The sequence below is a fragment of the Myxocyprinus asiaticus genome, chromosome 41 (genome assembly GCF_019703515.2).
Source record: "Myxocyprinus asiaticus isolate MX2 ecotype Aquarium Trade chromosome 41, UBuf_Myxa_2, whole genome shotgun sequence".
In the NCBI taxonomy this organism is placed as follows: Eukaryota; Metazoa; Chordata; class Actinopteri; order Cypriniformes; family Catostomidae; genus Myxocyprinus; species Myxocyprinus asiaticus.
In genome coordinates this window covers 8,290,872-8,313,283 of record NC_059384.1, presented here as the reverse complement: position 1 = coordinate 8,313,283, position 22,412 = coordinate 8,290,872, and the positions used below count along the sequence as shown (strand labels likewise).

The following is a 22,412-nucleotide window of genomic DNA, read 5'->3' as shown; positions in this document are numbered from 1 at the left end:
TTTTCATATTGTTATTATTACAAAAACTATTATTATTAATAATAATTGTTATATGTAGGATGTACTTCATATGTATTTAGTGTGTAATTATCAGTCATCAGCGAAACTATATAGTGCTTATAATATAATTGCATAATAATAATACAATAACAACAAGAATAATAATTGTACATATTAAAATTTGTAAAAATCTCCATCTAATACTTTTCTTAAAACAGCACTTTGCTCATTTTATAATTACAATGCATGCAGCTCTAATGACCTCATATTAACCCTTAAATGCATGGAAATTTCACAAAACACTGTTACATATTTGGGTCTTTAGAGTCCTGGGACGTACAGTATATCTATCACAAATGGATCTACAAAATGCCCAGATAGTGTCAAGTTTTCCAAATATTTGCAAGACAATTATAAAATAATATAATCAAATATCTTTTGATATATTATGATGTTTTATTTTTCATATAGCAAAGAGATAATGCAACAAATCAGGACAAATCTAGAACAGGATTCATTACTTTCACACTGAAATGTCATGAGATGCAACTGGCTGTCAAACACATATTGAGCTACACATAACACACAAGATACACATAATCTACATATAAGTATCTTCTCAGGTGCTTACTGAGTCTAAATAGATGCACAACTTACATAATTTCAGTAGTACACCCAACTGACAATAGTCATATAATACTGTTCATGTGTTGTACTTGTTATAGTTTACTTCCATGTTGTTTCATCAAATAGCAATGTCAAATTTAAATCAATAATTTATGGAAGTGTAAAAAAAAAACAAAAAACCTGACACTTTTATATACTTAGGGTCTCATACGCTTTTGGTGCTGTAAGCGATTTTAGCTGTTCTACTACCACAAGGCTGAGCTGTTGAATTACCCACGCCCCCTGTTTCCAAAAACCCTGCACCTAAAGATACCAAATTAGCTTTATTGAGACGACATCGTGCAGAAAAGGTTGATAAAAACAACAGCAGCAAATTAGTGCCCTCAACTGACAACTGTAATAAGCAACATGGCATAAAAATGGCATTAAGCTTCAGTAATTCCCTGCAACTACTATACTATGAGAACGCGCAAAATGATTGGCAGGTCAAAAGCGTCAAAGACAGTGGACACATTATTGTTTGCTGTTTACAAAGTCTAATGCTGTCACAGAGACTAGTGAGATATCTCACGACACTTATTTCATTAATATCTTTCAGGGAGTAGGAACATTTTTTGCATACCTTTCCATGAAAAACTCACTTACAGCACCTTTAAGATTATTTTTAAGAGAAAGACTGAGGAACACTAAAGAGGTGTGGGCACAACTCCAAAATATGGATGAGGTACAGAGGGTGGAATGAGGTCCCGGGTCACTAAAGACCCGAGGTATGCGTTTAAGGGTTAATTGAGGGACTACATTGAACATTTTTACTTTTAAAATGTAATTTGTCACACTACACGGTAATTTAAAATGAACTAGTGAAGGCACAAGGTAATTAAAAGTTAAAAACTTAAAAGAAATGGGGACCAGATACTCTATCTAAAATATACACTTTCCCTTATACATTCATATGAAATTTTAACCTAAAATCTTTGTTGATAAAAAAAGTTATGCATGTTATGACTCAACTACTGTACAGCACACCTCTATAAAATAACATTTTATTTTTCAGTGTGTTAATGTCAACCACAGAAATAGCAATAAAACTTCATGTCATTGATCTTTAGTAACATAACCATTTGAAATTCTATACCTCTGGCTTATCAAGCAGATATGAAGTTTATAAGGCTTGTGCTGAGAAAGAGAGTTTACAGTGGAAGCATTCCAGTGGCTTTCTCATCAATCATTAACAAACACACACAAAACATCAGGTCATGCACATGTCTACACTACAGAATGAATGCAGTCCTCTTACAAAAACATACAGTGGTGGCAAAATAGTATAGTGATGGGATCAAATGGTAATATCATGATACTTTGATATTATATTATATTATATTCATATTGTACTTACAAGGTATTTCAAGGAAAACCATGATATTACCATGGTACTTTTTCAAAAACAAATGACATGAACATGGAACAGTACATGGCCACTGTACTTTTTTTTGTTTTGTTTTTTTGTTAGTGAAATGCCTTTAGACTTTGTACCCAATAAAATGGGACGTATTTGATACACCTTATAGTGAATGAGGCACTACCAAAACATTGGCACTTTTGGCCAATGAAAAGCTTTTGTTTTACTCTTGAACACAAGCTGGTCTTTGGTCGGGAACTGGTGACTAGAGATAAATGAATACAGAGCTTTCATGTGGAAGGTAAAAAGTCAAATGCGTGTCTAATCTAAATGACCTCTCACTAACTTTTGATATGTGTGCCAAAAGTCAGCCTTCATCTTCTCAAAGATTTCTTAAAGAAATAGAACTGAATTCACAAGGTCTTATCAGAACCTCTTTCAATCAGACACAATCTTTAAGACTGTTTTTCAAAGACAGGAAAGAAAATACCACAAACAGACATTTTGTTACAGATGTCTACTTTTTTAATGAAAACGTACAGCAAAGTGGTGAATTTCCATTTGCTTTATCTGTGACGTGTTACGACAGTGACATTTCATACAGTTTTTATGCACAACAACAGTTCTGCAGACACAAATTCCTTCCACATCAAGTAATGCCAACAAAGATGTTGGCATCATCTTGGCGTAAACAAGTGCATCGGCAACCTTTAGTCGATTACAGACACTGAATGGTAGTACAAGGCTTCCTGGTTTTCAAATCACCATACCAGTTAAAGTGCACCAAAAAACAACTCGCACACATCCAGACCAACAATGCTGCAGAGAGCACTACGGTCACTTAGTAGCTTTAAGTATCCATAATGAAAGGTTTAGTTGACGAGAAAAAGGCAACATTAGTCCTTTTTGTGTTTCTAAATTCCAGTGGCATTGATTTGTATGCCTAATTCCTCATCATTTCATTAATTAAGCAATTAAGTGCACAAACATGACACATATTTCCTTGGTATACACCCACACACACGCTTAACAGATGTCCCATAAATTGGACTGCATAAATTACAAATTATATACAATCGTCTAGGACAAAAGTAGTGTTAACAAATCTTTAAACATTTCTATCCCAAAAAGGTTATAGTTGATTAAAAATAAACTCCTAGATTAGGTTGACTGGCGACACCTTAAGAGGTGAATAGCTAGGGCCCCTTGATGGGGCTGTGTATTTGTACGTGGTATTGTCACTCCTCTCTAAGAGCCAAACTCCACAGTTTCCGGTGTGATAGGTTTGAATTCATAGTTTCCTCTGCCGTCCATGTGGAGGTAGTACTACAAAAAAAAAAGAAAAAGAAAAAGACAATTCATGCTTTCACAAACATATTGTAAAAAAGAACTAATGATAAATACCGGCAGGGTCTAAAATTAATTCGCTTTGGTGAATAAACAATGCAAGCAATTAAAAGACTGCTGACTGCTGACAAACTGTCAACTTAACGAAACATATTGCGTCTCACGTGAAAAATTTACCATCAAAAATGTATCCAGGATGCCTAAAGATTTTTAGAAATAATCACAATTTGTCTTCAAGCTTTTGTGACTGGTGCAGACTGGTGTAGAGACAGAGATAATGTTTTGGAGGACTTCAGAGGATGAATTGATGTCAACTCCAACCATAAGACATGGGATACTTCATATGCCATTACCTGAACCTTGGACTTATGGTAGACCTCACCGAAATTACCGGCCAGGTTGAACTGCGATGCACCTAACTGATCTCTGCCTACATCACCTCGGTCTAATGATGGACTACACTCTTGAAATGGAATACATAGACTATCAATTTAACTGCCGACAAAACCCTTCATCAGCCAACTCACAAGGACAATTGCATCAATGTGAACTTCAGCAGTTAATCCAGGATGGACTTCAAAGACATTAGTCATTAATCTTACAGTTCATACAAAATCTTTGTATAAACACTGACCCTTAACATTTACTTAGTTTAATCATTTTAAACCATAACTTGCACTATACATAAGTAATATTGGCATTATATTCATGATGTTATCCAGAGGGGAACTGGCCCCCACAGTGAGTCTGGTTTCTCCCAAGGTTATTTTTCTCCATTAACCAACATTTTATGGAGTTTTGTGTTCCTTGCCACAGTCGCCTTCGGCTTGCTCACTGCGGTTATAAATACAATTATTATTTAATTACTTATTTTTAAACAATACACAATTGTATTTTATCAAACTACACAATGATGTCTCTAAGACATTATAGATATTACAGTTTTATCTTCTGTTAATGCCTGATCTTCTGTAAAACTGCTTTGAAACGATGTGTGTTGTGAAAGGTGCTATACAAATAAAAATGACTTGACTTGGTAATAATCTGATTATGAAGTAATTAATTAAGGCCTCGATATACTTCTGGAGAAATTCTTATTCGTTATTTGTTCAGAGGTAAAAAGAAGTTCTAAACAGCCGAGCAAAAACATACTGTTTGTGCACATTCAGGCATTTAGAGGAGCATTTAATTATGAGGGCGCTCAGTTAAACCTTAACTAATGTGACATTAAAATGTGTTATAAATGACTTTATGCCTCATTCTATGAGTAGAACTCACATGAGCCGTTTTAACCACTTGATGATGATTTAAAGTAATATTATATATATATATATATATATATATATATATATATATATATATATATATATATATATATATATATATATATGCAGTAAAAAAAATGGTCTCGTTTACATTTTGAATTCATGGTGCTAACACGCTATACGGTCATAATATGTGCCAGTTACACACTGTTATTGTAATTTATGATGACACTGATACTACTGCAAAGATCAGTGTATAAAAGTGTTAATGTGCAGAATAAAGACAAAAGAATGATGATAGGCTTACTTTGGGCATGTGTGTAAATGGCAGGAGAGCTGTTACGAACCACCGAAAGGAACGCAAAAACATTGTCTTTTTGGCCAGATTTTGTTCTTAATGACATCACACCTGTTCGTTCTTCGATTTCGTATGAAGTATATTTGGGCCTTTAGTTGTAATCTAATTACTTTTTAGTAAAAAAAAGTAGTGTGATCCATTACAATTTAAAGTCTATTAATCAGATTAGTTACTGACTTTCAATTTAGTTATAATTAAGTACATTACTTAGGTTATGCATATTTCTAAAAAATATTATTTATGTAGAATGATACATTAAAACAGGGCTGGGAAATTAAATGCATTAATTTCTGCAATTAATAGTTAACTGTTTAACACGTAACCCCCCCCCCCCCACTAATGCAGTATCTGTGTTTTTTCCTAAAACTTCACTAATGTTTTCCCCACTTCCTGTGGCTAAAATTGGCATATACTGTATAAATTATGTATATATAAAATTGGTATTTATAAAACTATTCATTACAGCATGTCCACTGATTTTATGGCATGTAAACTAAACATACACTTGCATCAAAGATTCATACCTGTACAAAATGTATCTAATTAACTAAAAAAAATATTTTAACATGTACATTTTGAATTAATTAAAATAACTTGAAGACTAACCAATTTCTTACACGTTCTTTGAGACAAAGTAAATATATTTATGATTATATTTAATTGTTTGTTTTAATGTAAAAAAAAAAGAAAAAAAAAGGAAATGTAAAACTGACCGATTAATTAGTTATCGATTCGCAGCCCTAATTTAAAACATGAATTATGTGCAACAATGAACAAGGAGGAAACATAGACATAGAGTGGAAAAACAAAAACTTCTGTGAGAAGTGTTTTAGTGTGCAACTTTACATTAAAGTAATTAAATTAAATTACATTAAAGTCCTTTTTCCATGAATGAATCAGTAAACTATTGGTAGAGGATTACTTTTTTGGAGTACCTCACCCAACACTGACTGTGAGTGAGTGACACAATAACCTGCACTGTTTGTAACTAATATGCAGGGGAAACAAAGCTAAACCATCTCATAATTTAAAATAATGTAAAACACGGTTTCATAGCCAGTAAGAAATATTTACGGCCAGTCAATTTTCTCTATTCACTCGACATTGTTAGGTGTGACAAAAGGTTAATTTTAGACCTGGATTACTAGCAAATACAAAAAAAAGGAACATCAGTAAATCAGCACTCAGTGTTATGGTAGAAACCAGCTCGTCCGAGTATGACCAGAAGAGGCTCAGTCTGAGACAAGACTCATATAGACATAATCCAATCGCAATGAATGTGTTAAATGTACAGTGTAAAAAACTAACCTCATCATACATCACATATACCTCATATATTATTTACTTATGCTCCTGTTGGTTTAAACAATATTACCAGTTGACAATAAAAATGTGGCTTAGCATGGCAATACAAACTACCAGCCTGTCTTTTATTCTATTCATTGTAAATCAAGAAAAAATTTCAGCTATACAAAATACAGTATTACTGTTCTATATTTAAAATGGAAAAAGCCTAACAATGATGCATTAAAGGTAAACTGTTAATGCAGTAAGTGAACTGAAACCTTTACTTTCGATGCATTTGCAATTTCTTCAATTGCACTAATATATTCCATCCATTGTGAGTCAAGTAAGCATTTCTGATATACAAAATACAGTCTTACTGTACTATAACTTCAGGTCTTAACAGCTTCAGCAGGGAATAATTACTTTTCAAAAATATGAGAGAGACCACCCTGTTACCCAAACGTACACCAGGCTCCAGATAACCTCTTTTATAATAGCAATTTATAGTAAAAAATTTAAATGTTACATCTGTGAGGTTTTATTGCTATCAAGTAAATCTTTAAATATTACTGAAACAAAAAATTCCCACCAACTTTTGTCTCAGCCTCAGATACGCTCAAAGAGCAAAATAATTTTTGCTTGTAACACTATGCACTTTAAAACCTGATCAAACGCCACTCCTTTAGAAATATGGTCTCAAGACCGAGTCTGGTCCAGAGTACTACAACACTGTCAACACTTTCTCATAACAGGGGCAGCTGCACTGTTCTCACCACATGATGTTTCCACAGGGACTTTCTGTGAGAGACGGTGAACAGAGTGATGCCAACCTGTCAGAAACACAAAGGAATAAATCACATACAGGGAAATTACATTTGACTGAAATATGATGTGTGAAAATCTCATGAGTCTTGAGGAGCTTCTTTAAAAATGTCTTTAGTGCAATGACAGGGTATCAGAAATACAAGGTTTAGGCACCGTTCTGCAGTGACTGTAGATGTAATCCTCCACGTCCACACTCACGGCACTGGTGCACTCATCCAGAATGGCAAACTGGGGCTTATGGTAGAAGAGTCGAGCCATCTGAAGGAAAATTGATGCTAAGTTACACATGCGGCAACAATAGTGCCCTCTAAGCATTATTTTAAAAACCTTATGTGCATCTCTAAATCCATGTTCATAAACATACTAATCAAATAGACAAAATATTAGGCTTTAAAGTTGGCAGGATTGACGCTTATCGGAGATTTAAACTTTTAAGGAATAGTTCACATTTACTCACCCTCATGCCATCCCAGATGTGTATGATTTTCTTTCTTCTGCTGAACACAAACCAAGATTTTTAGAAGAATATCTCAGCTCTGTAGATAAGTAAATGGTGACTAGAACTTTAAAGCTGAAAAAAAAAAAAAAAAAAAAAAAATCACAAAGATAGCAAAAGAGTAATCCATATGACTCCAGTGCTTAAATGCATTTCTTTAGAAGCGATATGAAAGATGTGGGTGAGAAACAGATCAATATTTAAGTCCTATTTTACTATAAATGTCCACCTTCATTTTGACTTCCACATTCGTGCATGTCGCCACCTACTGGGCAGGGAGGAGAATTTATAGTAAAAAAGGACTTAAATCTTGATCTTTTTCTCACCCACAGCTATCACATCACTGCTGAAGATATGGATTTAACCACTGGAGTCATATGGATTACTATTATGCTGCCTTTATATGCCTTTTGGACCTTCAAACTTCTGATCACCATTCACTTGCATTGTATGGACCTACAGAGCTGAGATATTTTTCTAAAAATCTTTGTTTGTGTTCAGCAGAAGGAAGTCACACATCTGGGATGGCTTGAGGGTGAGTAAATGATGAGAGAAGTTTCATTTTTGGGTGAACTATCCCTTTAATGCTGGGTTCATGTTACACTGGAATTACTGGAATTGCAAATTCCCAACTACTTAAGATTTTTCACGTTCACTTTCATTATAAGATGGAACTTCTCCCACTTGACCGATGTGACATGGCGTTATGCGTGTTGCCACCAGAAAAATATTATTTCTTAGTCCAAGGGTGTAAAAGAAATTTGCTTATACGCATACTAATCAATTTACATAATTTTGGCTTAAAAGCGTCACACAGTTGTTGGCAGTGTTATCATCTTCAATGAAAAATGAAAACTAAATGAAAACATTTTTGTTAACTGAAATAAAAAACAGATACTAATAGTAGCGTAAAGGTGAAAGATCTGGGATGTATCAAAAAGGTTGCTGATTCAAACCCTGAATCAGAGGTTTTGAGGTACCTCAAAAACGAGTGACAAAAGCAGCTATATCTGTACTCATCTTTGACCAAAGTACTTATCTTATCTCCCTGCAGTGACAGTACTGTACACTGCTTTGCATTACTGTACGTAACTTTGTGTAGGTGACTTAGTTTGCTGTTCTTTAAAATGTCTCCGTTTTCTTTTTTTACCGCCATTCTCTGCTTTTCTCCTCCACTGAGCACGTCCATCCAATCTTGAACCATGTCCCAGGAGCCCTCTCTCTCCAAAATGTGTCCTAACTGGACATTATCCAGGTATTCCTTCAACACCTGTTAGTTTAGGTGAACAAAGTGAGGTTAAGAGTGGATAAGAGAGTTAGTGTAACTTACTAACTCAAAAGCTGATGGTGAGCTCTGCATTTTGTATTATTTTAGATTTTAAAAACTACCTGGTCAGAGATCCCTTTCTTCTTTTGATCCTCATGGGTGTCTGGGTAGATCACCTGATCCCTCAGCGAACCAAGAGTCATGTAAGGCCTCTGAATGGAAACACAAAAAGAGAAGTTATTCAAATTGAGTGGGCCATTCTGACATTCTGCCGTGGTTAAAGTGGTCTTTGTTCTGTAAAAAGCCACTTAAAGATCTACCTGAGGCACGTAAAAGAGCTTTCCCCTCTCTGGTTTCGTCAAACTGCCACCAAACAATGGCCACAACTAGACAGAGACCGAAGAACTGCATTTAACACTTTGTAGCATGAATATAATTAATTGTCAAGTTAAAAAATGCCATAACCTCCCTTCAGTGCAGATAAGGACAGAAGTGCTTACCTCCCCAAGAACTCTAAAAAGTGAACTCTTTCCACATCCATTGGGGCCACACACCAAAACATTTGATCCTGATTTCACCTTTGAAGAAAAATACACAATCAGGAGCACTCTGCACCTAAAAAAATACAACTCTTGACATGTGCGAACAAACTGTATAAAAACATATTATGTAATCTGGCCACCTCAAAGAACTTCAAAAAAGTTCATGTTTGATGCCTTTGATAACTCTGAATAACGACCACCGTTTGGCCAAATGATTTGTAGAAACAACATAGAACCCACCTCAAAACACATGTCTCTTATCAGAATATCTCCATTAGGTGTAGCCAGTGGTATGTGGTCAAACCTGAAGAAAAATCCTGAGATCAACACAGTGTTGATTCTCTAAACTAGTAACCCTCCAAGCAATTGATTAAACCCTAGTTAGCTGTCTCGCTGTCTACAGTTTTTATAGGCAGCAAGCTTATAATCAGCAAAAGAGTCTGACGTTTGCATGTTGCTAAGCTTACAATTTAAAACACCAATAATCACAAAAAAAATGTAAAATATTTTAATTAGATTGAACTAGACTTTATATCGATATTATTACTGTATAATTACTGAATAAAACATTTAAAATCAATATTATATCTGCCGAAATGGATGATAATTTTGTTGCAATACATCCTGGGATTGCCTTGTCAGCAATGGATACATGTAATGCTGCCTATGACCAAAATTAGGTCCCTTAATTTAAATGATACTTTTGCTTTGTGTCTATGATGTCTGAAAATGTCGCCTAGATGGGCAGCTCAGTTGGTTTTGGAACAGAATCTAGAGAAACACATCCTGAGAGATTGAGGAAAGGGGGAGGCAGCTCTCACTTGATAATGTTGTCGACATTGATGATTTTTCCACTCCCTGGTATCAACGTGAGCTTTTCTGAAGTGTCTGTTAATGAAAAACACGAACAATTTAAAATATCACTTTAAAAAAAAAAAAAATCTGTTAAATTTCAGGCAAAATACCGGCAGCTGTGGTTGCCAGAGATTTGCTTTTTATTTTATTTATTTTTTTATTTGGAATGCCCAGTTCCCAATGCGCTCTAAGTCCTCATGGTGGGGTAGTGACTCGCCTCAATCCGGGTGGTGGAGGACGAATCTCAGTTGCCTCCACGTCTGAGACAGTCAACCCGCGCATCTTATCACGTGGCTTGTTGAGCGCGTTACCGCGTAGACCTAGCACGTGTGGAGGCTTCACACTATTCTCCGCGGCATCCACGCACAACTCACCATGCGCCCCACCGAGAGCCATATTATAGCGACCACAAGGAGGTTACCCCATGTGACTCTACCCTCCCTAGCAACCAGGCCAATTTGGTTGCTTAGGAGACCTGGCTGGAGTCACTCAGCACGCCCTGGGATTCGCACTCAGACTCCAGGTGTGGTAGTCAGCGTCAATACGCCCGGATATTTGCTTTTTTAACAAACAAAATTCATTTTTGTGGTAATAAACAATATGCCACAAATGCTGTCTATTAAGTTTAACTTATATTGAATCCGGAAAATTCCTTTACGGTAACTTACCCGTTAACCAATTAACATATTTTTTTACTGTAGCATTTTTACATTCTTTTATCATTAAAATTATGGCAATTTTTGAACTCTCTCGAGGTTGGTTTGAAACTCGAGTCTTTAAAAGCTCACCTTTCTCTGATTGATACACCATGGTGCGCTCATATTTCCCAGAATTCAGCTCTTTCAGGACCTTCATAAGCTCAGTGATACGAGCAGTGAATCTGAGTGGAGAGACAAACAAATCTTACAGTCTCGTACCGAAATTTCAAAGCAATGGCCTTGGCATAAATCATGAAGGAAACATAATTGTTGGTGACACCTGAGCAAAGAATCTTGGCTGCAGGCAAAATGGTTAGGGCTGCCGGCAAAAAGCCATATCGTACCCAACCCAAACTCTTAAGCATCGGTTGCTCTACTGGATCGCCAATAAAATGTAATGCAAGTCTACTGATGTGTCACTTCAATGGCAAGTTACCAAATAATTTTATTGCATGCCATGTGCTTGTGTAATATAATGGGGATGGGTGAATTGTATTACCCTGAGAGACGTGTCATTTCTCTGCCTGCAAGTACAATTCTGCCCAACGCCTGCGACATACGCAGCAGCATGCGACCGCTCTGATAGTAATCCTGCAGGAAAACACATACTGAGTTAATTTGTGATCTAGTCCAAAGGATATATATTATTAGCTATATGGGCAGTCTGGCAACACTGAAATTAAATGATGATGGTGAAAACTGATGCTGTCTTTACTACAATACATCCACACTGTGTTGCAATTTTCCAGAAAATATTGCTTTTACAGACATCTAAAACCCTATAAGTTAACATGAACATACCCTATTTACACTCATAATGAATGCTCGTGGGTCATCAAAAATTAATCCTTTTCTCCACATCTAAATTGACTTTTCTTTACTGATGATGTAATCAAGGCCACATGGGGTGGGAAAAGTAATAAATTATCAACCAATAATATCATACCCTAACTAATCAGGATCCAGTCAAACCCTGATGGATAATTGGCTAGGTGCACAAGATGGCACCGGTGATCTTTCGCCACGCGAGTGTGTGCATGTTTACGTCCGGTCGTATGAGCGCTCATTGAAACTGAGTGACAGCACACAGTAATCAAAGTGTAAGCGGGGCTTTATTGTTGCTTTGAGAAGAGACTTCCAAAGGATACTTGTAAAAGACTTGCTGGAAATTACATCCTCTTTAGTGTTGTGTGTCTCAACCAGCAGCGAGGAGCTGACCAACGGTGTGAAGTAAATAGTGTTAAAATTGTGGGTAACACTTTAAATAAGGTTCTATGTCAACATGCAATAGCTATCAACTAACAATACTTTCACAGAATGTATTAATCTTGATTAATGTTCATTTCTAGCTATTCATTAACATGAGGCAATATATTATGAACAGTAATTAACAATGAGTAATATATTTAAATGAAACATTAACCTAGTAATTTTTTTTCATTGTTAGTTCATTATACCAAATGCATTCACCATGGTTTATTAATTGAACCTTATTGTAAAGTGTTACCAAAAAGTGACTAAATTTACATATGTGTGTACTCAGAAGTAAGGCGTTAACAGAAACATGGTTGTTGTCATGCAGATGACTTCTCTGACATTATTTACACTGCTGTTGTATATCCAACTTAAAATTGTATATCTTGCCAAATCTGTATCCAAGCCTAACATTGTTTATTCATATTCACAGAAACTTTAGAAAAGCTACTGCAGTTTCTGATGTTTATTATCATTTCTTACCTACATAGTCATCGATGTAACTGCATACATACTGGAACGTGTTGAAATGTTAAGAGAAATTTGTTGTGTTATGCATTTAACTGGCTTGCATTGAGAGCTGTTTCTGAATGTTTCGTGTACAGTATGTGTGTGTAAAGGGGGAGACTCTCTGAAAATTACAGAGAGTAAAGCGCAGTTGTGGTCAAAAGCAGCCTTAAATAAACACACTGTTTATGAGATCGGCCTCCCGTGTCTTCATTGCAACGCTACAATCTCTAAACCAGAAATCAAACATGGCGTCTTGTGCAACTAGCCCATTATTTCCCACTGAATATTCTATTTTACACTGAAATGTGTCACATTACAGAATTCAAAACATGTTTTTTTTTTTTTTTAGGGTGGGGGGGATTTTCTCCCCAATTTGGAATGCCCAATTCCCAATGCGCTCTAAGTCCTCGTGGTGGCGTAGTGACTCGCCTCAATCTGGGTGGCGGAAGATGAATATCAGTTGACTCCGCATCTTAGACCGTCAATCCGCACATCTTATCACGTGGCTTGTTGAGCGCATTACCGCGGAGACCTAGCGCGTGTGGAGGCTTCACGCTATTCTCCGCGGCATCCACGCACAACTCACCACGCGCCCCACCGAGAGCGAGCACCACATTATAGTGACCACTAGGAGGATATCCCATGTGACTCTACCCACCCTAGCAACCGGGCCAATTGGTTGCTTAGGAAGTCTGACTGGAGTGACTCAGCACGCCCTGGATTCGAACTTGCGACTCCAGGTGTGGTAGTCAGCGTCTTTACTTGCTGAGCTACCCAGGCCCCAAAACATGGTGTTTAATGTTGTCTTTAACACACAAATCCATGAGTTAGGAAGCACAGGGAGTCTGGAGTAAAGCTTTACCTCCAGTAGTTCAGCATGTGAACTGTTCAGATGTCGTGGGTGAGACAAATCAAGAAAAGGACGACTGACGACCAAATAACCAACAACAGTTGCCAAATCTGGAACAAGAGAGAGATCAATGTATTCTTATTTTTCTTTCCATAATTAGGTATGTATTATCTAGGCCTGACAATGTAGCTTCATCTTACACTTGGCAATGATGCTGTCCACCATGCCCATGGAGAAACGGAAGAAGATAAAATTGTGCAGATGATCGACCTGCAGAAAAGCAACAATGGCATGAATGCCTAGAAAACGACAGCTCAGAGCTTCACACATTTATGTTAATCTTTTTACCAAATTTTAATCAAGTACTAAAAAGGTAATCCAATCAAATGGTTAAATGCTCACCAACTTCTTGAAGGTTGAGTGAATTGTCTGTTTCTCCCTGACATTTCCATTGTAGAAAGCAATCTCTTCACTGAGAGAAAAATTAACATTTTACATCAACATTAAAAAAACGAAAAGAACGATTTTTTTGCATTAAATGACAAAAAACAAAAAAATCGAAATTTGTATACCGTTGAATGTAGAGACAGGACTGTTCACCTGTTTGTTATAAGACGAGAGTTGACGAATCGGTATTCTCCTTCATACTTCTGTTCGGTCACCGTCATCTTACCGATCGGCCTGCGCAGACGGGTCAGGAAAAGGCCGGAGATCAGCAGGTAGGCCATCATCGTTGTGGGACCCTTTGCAAATATATCAATGCTTCCTTAAACAGTCCAATGGCATTTATTCAGAATAGGTATTTAAAATGACTCTCTCCTTCACTCACCTGAGCTCCAATCGCTGTTGTCAGTTTGAAAATGTACAATCCGATATCCAATAGGGGCTGAAAGGGTAAAAAATATTAATATTTTGAGACACCTTGAAAATACTGTTAAACTGAAGCAAAGACAGATCTCATCTTATGAGAAGAGTAAAACATAATTAAGCCAGTTTTACCTTGCTGAGATTGGAGTAAAGATCCACCACACTATTACAAAACTTTTCCACATCCTGTGTCAGCAGCTGATCAGCATTAGCAATGCGGTTATCCAGGTTTCCCATTTTGTAGTATGTATATCCCCTGAGTGAACCCAAACACAATGAGATCTGAATGTTTTTTGCAAGTATTTCCTGGATAGCGAAAATAATAGTAGAAGGATAGTTGGCACATAACATGTCCATGAGCTTTCTTTTTATCATCATAACATTAAGATTTTAGGTTAAAATAAGAACGTATAGAAATGAATAGAAAGTGCTGTGACTGGTCACAATTTCGGTTGATCACCTTTTTGCCTTCACTCATTCATTTTAAATGGTTCAGCAGTGTGACAAATTATTTTTTTAAAGTAGGGTACGACAGGGCTAAAGGCCCCCCGGGGTAAAAGGCACTTTTGATTTTCTTTTCTTTCAAAACACTCAACAGCAACCAAATGTACCACAGTACTTTTCTTAACACCTGTTTGTCACTATACACTGCAAAATATTCCTGATCCATGAGATCATTGTGTGTAATGTCTACATTTAGCTTTTGAGATGAATAAATCAAAAGTTTTTTAATAAATGCCCAATAAGTGAAAATAAAATGCCAAATGCGACGAATGCCAAAGGCCAAATGTGACGGAAATTAACAAAAAATGTTGCACCCTTTTCTGAAGTGGCTATTTTGAATGTGTTATCTTCATTTGTTACTCAAAAAAAGCATCTTGCTTTCTCAAAAGTATTTGCCTAAACTGAACAATTTTGCCCTATAACTATTGTCCCTAACTCTCTTTATTTACATGAAATCAATTTAACCCACCTGGGGGCCTTTTACCCCAGATGTAGGGGCCTTTAACTCAAAGTGTGGGTTAAAAGGTAGAGGTAGACCGATTTATTGGTTTTACAGATTAATCGGTGCTGATAGTTGTTACTACCGGTTCTCGGCAAAAATCTATGCTGATAGTTTTTCCCCCTCATTTCTTCCCTCATCAATAAACCTCATCTGGTGATACTTACATATAAAGCACTGTAAGATAGCCAAGTCTCTGTCATTTCAAAATAAGAGTCCCCTGTTAATTTCTGACTTTTTATAGTTGAAATACCTGCGTCATGCACCAAATTTAAATTTATCTGGTTATTATTGAGATTTTGGTTGTACAATTAACTGTTTCGGGGATTTTATTAGTTTAGGTTTTTGTAGCCTCAATGTCTGTACCCTTCATAGTAAGGAAAGTCTATGAAATTATTTGTATCATTCTATAAATTGATTTAAAAAAAAAAAAAATATCGTCCGATTAAGTGGTTATCAGCCTTTTCCACCACCTTAGTTATCATTATCGTAAAAGGCTCCCTCGCCACTTTAAAAAAAAAATTTTATTATGAATTTAAATCAAAACAAGCTTCCGTTATAATTCATTTTCACACAAATTATGTTGCTCCATCAATTTTCTATAAAAAGAAATGTATTTTTTCAATCTTAATACAAAAAAAAAAGTTCATTTTCCTTAAGGTGTGCCTTTAGCCCCACTGTACATAGTTTCAGAATTAATATGAGGTCATAAAAGCTCCATGCATAATTATAGATGTCACACCACAGGACATGTCAACTTCCCAAAATACATCAGATCAAATACCCATAAAGAGGTTTTAGTTGATGGATATTTCAGTTGGAAGACTGTTACGGGCAGTAAAAGACATTACTTGAGGTACTCATCGTAAAGATGTTTGGTGAGTCTCACACGAAAGCAGAGCTTCAGTTCGTACAGGCCCAACTTCAGGAAGTTGTTCACCAGGGCGATCTGAAAAAGGGGGAATCATAGGCACTTGCGACTTTTCATTCCAGGAGATTCATAGTTAAAGCAGATTCTTGTATGTACCTACAGCACCGGCAAAATGATTTAAACATAATGCATTTTAAACTGCCAGATGTTTACAGTATGACGCATTGCATTTAAGTACTGTTATCAAGTACATATTAGTTTAGCTAGTGGCTTAAAGCTGCAGTTGTTAATAAGCCATTTTAGCCCTAATTGAAAATATTAGACAATTATTATTCTCAGAATTCCTCTGACATGTAACAACTACAGATACATAGATAACTATAGATGTACTAAAACAGAATATCACTGTTCGGATTTGAAATAAATACAAAAATAAAACCTGACTTAAATAATAAACAGACACTTACAATGGGCATGGCCGTGATAAAGTTGATTAAGTACTTCTTGAAACCTGTAGTTGACCGACCAATAATTGCACTGCAAACCATAACATGCACAAAAACACATGCAAACATGGACAGGGTTAATAGAGAAGAGAATAAACAGATTGCTGTCCTGACCTTCATGTGCATGAGAAAATGAATGCAAATTATACATCAACAAACACCTTTGAGGAAGCACACTTTCATAGCTACAGTAACAAAACACAAATGTGCACTTGAACTGCAGACCAGAGGAACTCTGAGAGATAAGCATGTAAACACAATGGACTGGTTTGATTGCCAATATGATATGACTGTGATGTAATCACATGACACTACCACATCTGGGTTTAATGTATCGTACATTAGTGAACACAAGTGTTTCCACAGCACATGAAGATAAATTTACCCCAGGAATGACAGTCAGGTAGGAATAAAAGTGCCTCTTGAATAGTTCGATATCTCTGCTAATGATTCCACTGTCAAAGATTTAAAAAACACAATCAATGTACAATATATTTAATCTGGGGGCCTGGCTTCTATACAAAGATTCAGTGTCTAGATCCAAACCTTTCGATCATAGTGCCGTTCTGAATCATCCAAACGTCACAGTAGGTCCTGGCCACAAGCATCACTGCGATCAAGACCAGGTACCATGTCTGTGCAATAAAAGAAAACACGAATCAGTGAGCAGTTATGTGGTCAACCTCACTCCTTAAACTCTGTCACCACTGAGCAGAAGATTATTAGTAATGTTAATGTCAAGGTGACTGCTTATAAAAGTGGTATAACTCATTTCTGTTGTCAAGCAATTTCATGGGGTCTTTAACAAAAGCAATAAAATAAAAAAAAATGAAGTTTAGAATTACACACCTCTTTACAGAAAAATCTCGGCACCATGACCCTGAGAATCCCTGAGATTCGCATAAAAAAAAGCCTGTCCACGGCAGCTCTCTCTTTCTTGCCATCTTTCTGATTGTTGTAAAACAGTACAATGGTTGAAAGTCAATAGAAACTAATGGAGCACATCAGGAAGACCTCACCAAACAGCAATGAATGAACCATAGTAAAAGATCAATTCATTTCTCTTACCTCACTGTTCAGATCTTCGGAAGAACCCTTCTTCCTATTGGACATTTTAAAAATCGATTTCAATACTAGCTCATTACTTCCACAATTTTAAGACATTTATAAATACTATAGCTCATATTATAACTGAAACCAGCAATCAAGAGTGTTCAGAGAGCAGTTTAATTCATTTTTAACATATAAAATATTACATTACATTACAATGCTACATTTAAAGCAGTTAAAACTAATGTAGGCTTTGTTACATTGTTGCAAACTATGGCAACATTTGTCCAGCCAGCGTTGCATTGTCTTTATGAAAGAGTTCATTGTTGGACAGTGAGACTGCAAGTTTCCAAATTGTCACTATTTCATGATCACGCTCAATGTTCATGTGGACTTTCCTTAACTGTATTCCTCTAGAAAGGTCAAGAGATAGACTGTATCTCAAAAGTAAGTGAGCTGTCTACCTAGGCAACATTTTTGGGGATGTCACTGAACCTTTTCAAGCATCACTGGCACGTTCGAACATTTTTAAGAATCATTTGTGCGTTCGAACATTTGAATCGAAGCATCAGTGGCGCGTTAAAAAGTTCGAAAAGAACGTATATAAGCAACCATGCCGTCAAGATAGTCAGCTCCCTACGTTTTTGACACACAGCCACGATGCTAGCTCGGGACAACAGACTCATTTTACTCTAGTTGGACTGGGGTCACACTGACACTGAACTTCGGTCCTGGTCTGAATTAATGTATTACAATATACCGACTTAATGTTTGCATACCTGTTCAACCGGGCAGATCTTCGTCTTTGCTTTAGGAAGTATAAAACGAGTAGGACACCGCCAGCTATAGTGGAGTTCTTCGCTGTCAAGTACTTACTGACGGATGCCATGTTTCCTACTGTATGATGGCCCGGAGAGGAGCGGTGATGCGCATGAGCAGCGAACACACACCCGGAAGAGACCTGCAGCTTTCAGAACGGGGCGGGGCAGCATATTAGCCCCGCCCATAGCTTACTCTCATTGGCTCGGTCATCTTTTATTGGTGGTACATGATAGGAGATGCGTTTTAAAATAGTGTATCCCGATCATTTTTATTATAGTGCTGTGGCTCATAAGTGATATGAAATTGTGTTATACCTCACGGTTCATTGCAAACAGATATAGTAGTACTAGGAGTCTGACTGAGCATGTTGTTGTTTTAATCGTGTTGAAAGTCCACTAATTCGGTCGTAGTCAGAGTTGAAATAATTTAGCAAGATCATTTTGATTTTAGTGTAAGTGGCATTGTGTTGTACCTCACGTGTCATTTCAAACAAATGTTGGACTGAGTCGCATGGACTGATGAACAAATTGTGTTGATGTGTCTTCTGTCATTCAAATCTGCAAAGCAAAAAGTTGTGCAATTTCACAAAGCCCTCATTATAACACATGGTTAGAGAAATGAATTAAACTAATTATAATATATGTTAATTTTTTAATATCACCATAGAGTGAAAATGAAAAAAAAGTGTATCAGTGTTGTTGTAATATAACATTTTAATTTATGATCCAACATATGGGTTATGAAAAAAAACAGCACCATCTACTGTAAATTACACTCAAATTCTCACAAAAGTTATAAACACCTAATGATTCTAAATTTAAACTTATTTTTAAATATGCTAATATTGGGGAACAGAATACAAAAACCTTCTTTGAAGGATTGTAAACGATTATCTCTCCTCCTCGCTCCAAAACTTTGTGCTCTGTTATCTCGTTGGCCTAAAAATTACTTTCTAATTGACATGCACACAGAAACAAACTTCAGTCAATAAATAGTCTGTTAAATAAGGAATATTGCATGAGGCATACAGGCTATAACTGTTAATACTGTACTGACGTACCAGTGCATGAGCACCAAACACAAAAAACACATATATTCTATAGACTACATGCTTTTCAGTTGTCATTTGTTTAAGAACATTTTCACGTCAGTTTCAGCTTTTATAAATCCCGATTTGTTCCTCACTTTTAACGTAGGATAAAATCCATGGAATTGAATATCACATACAAGTAAGCAGTATAATCAAATTGTTTGGCTCAACTATTCAATATCTCTCAAACAGTGATAACAATGAAACAACCTTCAATTTGCTTATCGAGCAAACAGGTCTGTGGATGATGCAGTCAACATAGGATTGCATCATATCCTGCAACATCTGGACAGACCAGGGACATATGCAAGGATCCTTTTTGTGGACTTCAGTTCGGCTTTCAACACCATCATCCCAGCTATACTCCAGAATAAATTACACCAACTCTCTGTTCCCATGTCTATCTGTTAGTGGATTGACAGACAGGCAGCAGCTTGTGAGTCAGGGGAAACTCACTTCTAGCACCTGTACAATCAGCACTGGTGCCCCCCAGGGATGTGTGCTTTCCCCACTACTCTTCTCCCTCTACACCAATGACTGCATCGCCAAGGACCCCTCTGTCAAGCTCTTGAAGTTTGCAGACGACACCACTGTCATCTGCCTCATCCGAGATGACAATGAGTCTGCATACAGAAGGGAGGTTGAACAGCTGGCTGTCTGGTGCAGTCAAAACAACCTTGAGCTGAACACGCTCAAAACGGTGGAGATCATTGTGGACTTTAGGAGAAACACCCCAACACTGACCCCCCTCACCATTCTAAACAGCACTGTGGCAGCAGTGGAGTCATTCAGGTTCCTGGGCACTACCATCTCACAGGACCTGAAGTGGGTGACACACATTGACTCCATTGTGAAAAAGGCCCAGCAGAGGTTGTACTTCCTTCGCCAGCTGACGAAATTCAACTTGCCACAGGCGCTGCTGATACAGTTTTACTCAACAGTCATTGAGTCTGTCCTCTGCACTTCATTAACTGTCTGGTTTGGTTCAGCTATGAAATCAGACATCAGAAGACTACAAATGACAGCTGAGAGGATTATTGTTTGCCCCCCCCCCCCCCCCCCCCATAACTATACACTTCCAGAGTGAGGAAAAATGCTGGAAAAATCACTATGACCCCACTCACCCTGCCCACTACCTTTTTGAACTGTTGCCTTCTGGCCGACGCTTCAGAGCTCAGAGCACCAGAACCATCAGGCACAGGAACAGGAACTTGCTGCTGTTTTTGTATTGTTGTACACTGGAAGCTCCTGTCACCAAGAAAAATTCCTTGGCAATAAAGCTCATTCTGATTCTGATTTTGATAACACACCAACAACGACGACCACATCTCCTATCATATATGTTTATGAAAGATGAACGAGCCAATGATACTATGTTATAGGCGGAGCGACACGTGTAGCCCCGCCCCATATGTAGCCCCGCCTCATTCTGCAGGCTGCAGCCAGGTCCTTCTCGAAGAGAGCGAAGGGATATGGAAGAGCCCTCTGCCGGCTACCGTACTCATGATGATAATAAGCGTTTAGAGAAAAATCGGCAGTTCGACAAGGCTTAATTTTTGTTGTAGGCTCATTAAATCATTCTGGTGATGTATATAATTACAGTGAATTCATGAATAAATTTGGGATGAACGTACCTCTAAAAGAATATTTAAAATGTGTTCATTGTATTTCCTCGAAACTACTTAATCTCATAAAAGCAGAAAATATGTAGGCCATAAGCCTGTAGTTGGTTTACTTCCTGGTCTTTCTGTTAGGGGCATTGACCTCAGGGATAAGAAAAATTGAATAACTTATATATTACAAAGATCTTAACCAAAGATAATAGTCACTTCTCTGGTGCTGTTATGAAGTGGAAGCAAGATTATCCTTTGCTTTGTATTCAGAAATTGTGGTTGGAAATCAATAAATATGTAATTCCAAACAAATTCCAAAGAGATTCATTATAAAGTAATAAATCTATATTATCCCTGCAATGCCTTTATTAGTAAGTTTAAGGAAGATCTTTCACCACAATGTTGCTTTTGCAAAGAGGAACCAGAAACAATCTCACACCTATTTTATACTTGTGTTTATTCAAAATCATTTTGGTCTCAAGTATTCCTAATTATTACTGAGGTTTTTCAAAAAATATATTAAAATAAGTGATGCTATGGTCTTGTTTTGGGATTGTGACACCGGTTCATTGCCGATTGACAACACAATTAAAATTCTAGCCCTTTGGGAAATATCATATACATAAAGCAAAATGTATGTCAAATATGCCAAACATTAGACTTTTTTCCATTGACTTAGAATTATTTTATGACTCATTAGTTTCCCTAAAAAAGTAATCTCTTCTTTTGAAAAAAATTGTTTGCAAGGATGATGATTGATGTAATTATGTTGGAATATGTTAGATGAATAAGTTCTTGTAAACATGCTTGCTTGATTGTACTTGCTTTATGACTATATTCCCCTGTTAAATAGCATAAAAATAATAATAATAATAAAAAAAAAGTCAAAGGCAGCCGGAAGTACCTGCCAAAATAACTAGAGTGGGAGGGGCTTGTCGTTGGAACAGCCAATCACTCACATGCTTGAAGGGAAGACGTCTTCCTCCTTCATAATAAAAGCTCCAATGTTA

The 22,412-nt window shown here is 36.8% G+C and overlaps 1 protein-coding gene across 5 annotated transcripts; it reads right to left on the bottom strand.

Moving 5' to 3' along the window:
• Window positions 1–2,528: 2,528 nt before the first annotated feature.
• On the bottom strand, window positions 2,529–18,815 carry LOC127431807 (ATP-binding cassette sub-family D member 3). 5 transcript variants are annotated; one of them, XM_051682375.1, is made up of 23 exons: window positions 18,657–18,815; window positions 17,896–17,929; window positions 17,677–17,775; window positions 17,374–17,462; window positions 17,213–17,282; window positions 16,302–16,399; window positions 14,580–14,703; window positions 14,410–14,466; window positions 14,181–14,323; window positions 13,983–14,052; window positions 13,781–13,850; window positions 13,593–13,690; window positions 11,466–11,557; window positions 11,057–11,148; window positions 10,235–10,301; window positions 9,654–9,717; window positions 9,372–9,449; window positions 9,192–9,257; window positions 8,994–9,083; window positions 8,755–8,874; window positions 7,262–7,366; window positions 7,057–7,113; window positions 2,529–3,352 (listed from the first exon to the last, which is right to left on the bottom strand). In XM_051682375.1, exons 1-23 carry the CDS (start codon window positions 18,764–18,766, stop codon window positions 3,275–3,277), a joined length of 1,971 nt encoding a protein of 656 aa, XP_051538335.1. In that variant the 5' UTR covers window positions 18,767–18,815; the 3' UTR covers window positions 2,529–3,274. The 5 variants fall into 5 exon arrangements, with proteins under 5 accessions (XP_051538335.1, XP_051538334.1, XP_051538332.1 ...); XM_051682374.1 differs by lacking the exon at window positions 17,213–17,282 and adding an exon at window positions 16,789–16,858; XM_051682372.1 differs by having other exon boundaries at window positions 17,896–17,932; window positions 18,657–18,792.
• Between the last annotated feature and the right edge of the window lie 3,597 nt (window positions 18,816–22,412).